Raw genomic sequence first — 6,287 nt, 5'->3', positions numbered from 1 at the left:
GACCTCCTCCCGTCAGGTGTTACGTAGCAGCGTGCCGTACTGCCTGGTGGTGGCGCTGCCTCTCCTGCTGCTGCTGTCTCCAGTGCCTGTAGACGCTGCTGCTGAGTTCACAGTGTATCGCCTGCAGCAGTACGACCTCCATGGCTCAGCACATGGTCAGCACCCACTCTCTGTTGACTCTTTGCCTCTTGCTGTGTCTGGGTAACCTCAAGTCTGTTTCTCTTGCAGGTAATTGCATGTTACTTTTTTTTTTTATTGCATTCTTAATGCATAGAGGTACTAAGGTGGTGATGGTGATGTGTTCTGAGCTGTGTGTTGTGAGTGTTTCATGTTGCATTTATGTGATGTATACATGTTAAGTGTTGTCCCTAGCTACTTACTTTTATTAAATATAGTGGTAGTGCTAATGATTAGTTTAACAAATATTTCTTGTAACTTTGCCATTAACAAAAGAATGTTTTTAGGTCAGACTTCTGTGTTTAACGTATAGTTAGCATACTTCTCTAGTTAGACCAATATGGATATTGTAACCATTTCAGTGTACTGTATGTGAATTATTCTGATAAATAAGACTAATGAAACTGTGTGTGTGCAGGCAGCCGTAGCAGCCTGGTCAATGTGGAGGCCCGGAGTTTAGATGCAGGGGTCCGTGGGTCGCCGGTGTGTGCTGGCGCGCTTGGTGGATCTCACGCCAAGCCACTACCACCGCTTGGTAACTCAGGGTGCTGCGGCGCTGCTCATCCTGCTGCCGGCCAACATCACCGCTCTCACCGAGGGAGCACCACATGGTAACTCGTCTCCTCTCCTCTCCCTGTGTCTGTCATTGATGAAATAATGTATGCAGATTTCTCTTATGGTTAATATTGGTCATTATTGAATTCTTGACAGGGATGTTGATGGTTGTAATTACATAAATGGACTTTTTTGCTCAGATTGTATTAATTGATGCATCATTTTGTGTGTGTGTGTGTGTAAGTATTCTGCATCTGCTGTGGCCTCAGGAATGGAGTAGATGCTGGGGAGGAAACAGTCTCATTATGAAGGGGCAAGGGTAAACCAGTGTGTACTGTCAGGTCTTGATATAGATGTATGTGGCCAGGTGTGCTATGTCTAAGCTCCTGGAGTGGGAGTAGTTCAGCCCATAAAACTGATACTTTTTATCAGGCACCAACGAGACTAAGACTTTGAATCATGTACCTCTGTGTGAGTGTTTGGTGCCTATATAGACAGAAGCTCTGGGATTAATATGGTTTGTGGCCTACAGCTGGTGCGGGAGGTTGAGGCGGCCATGCTGGAGGCGGACACACAGATGGCAGTGTACCTTGCCCATGAGACTCAAGAGCTGCTGCACATCTATGAGTCAGTGCGCACCGCCACCAACACTGACTCAGCAACTTCGGCTGCTGCAGGTGAGTGCTGATGCTGGTGGTGCTGGTACTGTTAGTAGTGGTGGCAGTGAAGGTGCTGGTTGTTGTGGTGGTAGTGTTACAAGTAAATAAGGAAATAAGTAAAGAATATTTGTGTATAAGTAAGTTCAGACTGAATTTTGTCACTCACCAACCAATCAACAAGAGAAAGACAGTAGTACAGTTATGTTTCATTTTCTATAATCATCAGTGCTCCCATTAATCTTTTATACATCTGCCTGTAGTGGTGCAGGTGGTGGCTGTTCTGACCACTATTGCTTCTGTCCCCAGCCTTGATGAGTTCACTGTCCACCGATGGCTACCAGATTGTGGTGGGCGGCAGTCAGTCCAAGCTGGTGCCAGACATGACCATCGCCAACATTCAGGTGAGCAGTGACCTGGCCTGTCCACTGTTTGTACTGTCATGGTGTTGTAATGGACTGTTTTAGTATTGTACCCTGTCATCAGGGCCATTGAGGAAGTTTCATTTGTATCTTGTTCAGTTTAGTCAGTTATAAGAAAGAAGATGGATCTGTAATGGGTTTGCTGTAAGGCCTTGATGTGAAGAGACCTGGATATGCTGTGATCCCCATGCAGTTTGGTCAGTAGGGATCTGTTCTCTTCCCTCTTAGTTCTTAAAGCTAGGGCGTGGTTTTAATTCATTCTTGTGGAAATGTTTGTTGGCATCTGTGTTACTGTATGAGTGTTTGTGGGGCTGTGGTATATAGATAGATATTGATAGAAAATTTGTTCTCACATTTTGTTTATTTTTCAGGGAAAATTGAGTGGTTATGGTGTGGAGGAACAGCTGCCAACAATAGCAATAGTGGCGCACTATGATGCCTTTGGAGCAGCACCGGTAAGGCCACACACACCTCATGCTGGTGGTGTGTGTACATAGGCATCATCATACAGCACTCTCACTTTGTTAAGATGACACATTAGTGGCAATACTGTACCACCCTGTATGATTTATTTCAAAGCTGTAATGTTTTGTATTTTCATTGTAAGGATAGCTGCTTAAACTATGTCCAGATTTTGTTATTGCTTGGGGACAGAGATGATGCATAAGTGGCAATACTTTTCTATTGGGAAAACTCTAACCTAGTATAAACCTGAGTGATGAAAGTGCAAAACAGTGTGTGTGGTGTGTGTGTGTCAGAGTTCTTTTCACCAGAGTATTAACACTTTTCTGTGCTAAGATTTATGTTTTTCATTAATTTGTCACACCAGGTTAGAGTTTTTTCAATAGCACCTTCACCTTTAGCACAGCCAGTCATAAGTGTGTTTGTCTCACACCGGAGTTGGCGTGGGGTGCAGACAGCAATGGGTCAGGTGTGGTGGTGCTGCTGGAGCTCGCACGCATACCTGTCACGCCTCTATGCCTCACCACGCACTCACCCTCGCCTCAACCTGGCCTTCCTCCTCTCTGGGGGAGGCTACATCAACTACCAGGTTTGAGCCATAACATGAATACATTGTTATGATTAAACATGGAAAGTGAGGAAAAGGATCTGAAATTTTGTATGATTTTTTATAGCATCTCCCATTGCCTTTCCATGAGAGAGATTTCTTCATAATTTTTCATGATTAGATATGGAGAAGGATCAGAAATTTTATATTATTTTTCATAGCTTCTTCAGTGCCTTTCATGAGAAAGAGATTTCTTCATAATTTTTCATACTTTGCTCTTTTCTTTCACCACAGTTTGCATATACCAGTGTTGTTTCTCCCACAGGGGTCCAAAAGGTTCCTGGAGGACCACCTGGATGCCTCAGACTCACCACTGCTCTCAGAGACATACTACACCCTGTGCCTGGACACCCTGGGCAGTGGTGACGCCCTCAGGCTGCACGTGTCCAAGCGGCCCAAGGAGACTTCCCCGGGGCACAGTTTCTACCAGGTGGGGGAGGCACTCTGGCACACTGGTGCACACTCATTCTCCTGTAAGAATGGCACTTGAGTCAGTATGTTTTCATCAGGCTCTGGAGGAAGAAGGGAGCAAGGTCTCAGTGTGCCATGACTCTCATAATGAACCCTTGGCCATTCTCTCATAACCAAACATGCATTAGAATAAAACTACTGTAAGAATGGCACTTTAGTCAGTGTGGTTCTCACCTGGCTCTGGAGGAGGGAGTGAGTTCAGTGTGCCATGGCTCTCATACTGAAAGGAGCAAGGATTTAGTCTGCTATAGCTCTCATACTGAACCATTAGCTATTCTTTTCCACCCAAGCATGCATTGGAATAAAACTATTTACTGTAAGAACTTTTAGTCAGTGTTTGCCCATCAGGCCCTGGAGGAGGAGGGCAGCAAGGCGGGCCTAGTGGTGGAGATGGTGCACCGCAAGATCAACCTTCAGGAGGATACACAGGCCTGGGAACATGAGAAGTACAGCATGAGGAGACTGCCAGCCTTCACTCTCTCCAGGCTGCAGGTATGTGTTGACTCCCCTCTGCTTCTTCCCTTGCTCTTGTATTGTAGGAACTCTCATACTTGTGTTTTGTTTATGGTGGATTGTGATGTGTTTCTGCTATCCAGTGAGGTGATTGTACTGCAGGAACTCTCATATTTGTGATTTTTCGGGGAAGAGTTTTGTGGTAAAATTGTGATGTGTTTGTACTTTGTATTAATTGTAAAAAAACCAAAACACAGGGAATATGTGAAAATTTTATGTGTGAATTAGAGTTAAGGTTGTGTTGATGTGTTCAGGGACCCAAGACTGGAGAGCGCGGCAGCATCCTGGACACACGGGGACACCATTGACGTGGCGGCGCTGACCAGGAACACTGAGGTAGTCGCCCTCAGCGCTGCTGAGGCACATCTACAACACCTCTGTGGATGGCATCTTTGACAATGGCCTGGGTGAGTCATGCTGGAAGATAGATAGGCAAATAGACAAGAGAGTCACTCTTGTCCACTTTACCCTGCAAAACACCTTGTACATTTTTTATCCTCTTATTTATGTCTTTCATGATTGCATCATATTGTTAACAACTCAAGACTGGTTCACTTCCTTTCATCCAGACACTACCAGCTTTTCACTCAACAAGCATCCAGGACTTGACATGCTTGCTTCCTTTTATCCAGATACTATCTAGCTTTCACTCAACAAGCATCCAGGACTTGACATGCTTGCTTCCTCTTATCCAGATACTATCTAGCTTTCACTCAACAAGCATCCAGGACTTGACAGGCTTGCTTCCCTTCATCCAGACACTATCTAGCTTTCACTCAACAAGTTCTGTGCTTTCAGGCTGTGTCTGAGAAGAGCATCCTGTCGTGGCTGGATCTTATCACCTCACAGCCCCGCTCCCCTCAGTTGCTTTCTGGCAAGAACAGTCCCCTGGTCACCACCCTCCACCAGATACTCAGCAGGTCAGTGCACCAGTAGTCTTGGGCAGAGGTCCTTGTCACTCTATCACCAGGCAACATTTACCAAACCTTTAAACAAACCTTATTCTTAGTGTTAAGGTCCCCAGTCTTTTATACATTATGATCTATGTTCTGTGGCCATGACCTCACTTTGTTCACACCTGACCTGGCACCTGCACCCTCAGATACACTAACGAGGCGCGGATCACCTACCTCAAGGCCGACAAACGTGATCCCGAGTGGGTGTTCTATGATGTGACGAGGGCCTCCATGGCTGCCTATGCTGTCAAGCCTGCCGCCTTTGACTTCCTTCTAACCCTGGGCATCCTGGCATACCTTGGGGTGATCTATGTCTTCCCTCCAGGTGGGTGCTTGTCCCCCTCACGGTTTTTACTGCTAATGTGAGGGTCAGTTATGTGCCAAAGATATTATGGCAAGATTGAATGTGTATTGATATTTTGAGATTTGTTAATATTGCAGGGACAGTTTGCTTATGTCATGTTTTCCTTGTGCTAAAGTAGAGGTTATGTTTGACATTGAAAGGAAAAGTATGCTTATGTCATCTTTTCGTAATGCTAAATATAAGATTCATGTCATGTTCTTTATTATCTTACAAGGTTTATTATGTAGTGTAATTCCTAGGTATGTTAGCACTGAAGGGTTGAATGTTATGTTCTATCTTAACACTGAAGTAAAGTTTCATGCTATCAGTGCTTAGAGAATTGGTTATAGACTGAAATTTTTAGTTATATTAGCATTAAAGTTAAGTAATTGTATACGTAGCTCAGTTTTCTTTGTTGTTTTCAACTGACTGATGTTTTTGGATGCTCTGTGCCATTATTCTTAACACATTAGAGTGTGGTTACTGACTGTTTCTCATCTTGCAGTACTTCCCCAAGCTGTATGTGATGATGGTGCGTCTGGCCTCCCCACACAAGACCAAAGCCCACTAGGTCACTGTGTGTGTGTGTGTGTGTGTGTGTGCGCATTCTCCCCAAACACTGAATAAGGTAACAGTTGCAAAGTCCCAGAAATGTGTCAAGAAAACCTGTAACCAGTATTTTGTACACTATTGTGATATATTGTGTCCAGTAAGTCCAGGGTTGTTCTCTAATGAGTTGCTTGTAATGAAGTGTGAGGTTTTATATACTTTTCTATCATTATATTTTTTTGTCTGTAATCTCATCACTCATGTGGCACCAGGTGGCTTGCGTGTTTCCTGTTGCTGCCTCCTGGTGTGTGAAATTACCATCTTTATTTCTTGTGTTTGTTTGTGTTCTTGTGTATTGGGAGGGAGAAAAGGGACAAAAGCTGACGAAGTGATGTGTGTGCCTGATTAACTCGTCCTCCTGTGTTCGTATGTGTGTGTGTGTGTTTGTGTGTGTGTGTGTGTGTGTGTGTGTGTGTGTGCATTCATGCATGTGTACTGAAGGGCAAAAAAGACAGGTTTTTACTTGTGTATAAATCTGCATTAAATGAAATTAATTTTTGTCTATCTCAGTCCATC

The 6,287-nt window shown here is 44.3% G+C and overlaps 1 protein-coding gene across 1 annotated transcript in view; it reads left to right on the top strand.

The window, feature by feature from the left end:
• Window positions 1-6,275, top strand: part of LOC135116094 (BOS complex subunit NCLN-like) — a 10,653-nt gene extending 4,378 nt beyond the window's left edge. Inside the window, 14 exon segments of the mRNA XM_064033305.1 lie at window positions 17-201; window positions 722-788; window positions 1,265-1,409; window positions 1,698-1,792; window positions 2,182-2,266; window positions 2,709-2,773; window positions 2,775-2,861; window positions 3,145-3,309; window positions 3,699-3,842; window positions 4,118-4,165; window positions 4,167-4,208; window positions 4,210-4,311; window positions 4,662-4,783; window positions 4,966-6,275. Of these exon segments, the coding sequence (XP_063889375.1) occupies window positions 17-201; window positions 722-788; window positions 1,265-1,409; window positions 1,698-1,792; window positions 2,182-2,266; window positions 2,709-2,773; window positions 2,775-2,861; window positions 3,145-3,309; window positions 3,699-3,842; window positions 4,118-4,165; window positions 4,167-4,208; window positions 4,210-4,311; window positions 4,662-4,783; window positions 4,966-5,185 (1,572 nt within the window). The 3' untranslated portion in view covers window positions 5,186-6,275.
• Window positions 6,276-6,287: the final 12 nt, after the last annotated feature.

Source organism: Scylla paramamosain, chromosome 30 (genome assembly GCF_035594125.1).
Source record: "Scylla paramamosain isolate STU-SP2022 chromosome 30, ASM3559412v1, whole genome shotgun sequence".
Taxonomy (NCBI): Eukaryota; Metazoa; Arthropoda; class Malacostraca; order Decapoda; family Portunidae; genus Scylla; species Scylla paramamosain.
The sequence above is the reverse complement of the archived record's forward strand: the minus strand, read 5'-3'. Positions and strand labels throughout refer to the sequence as shown.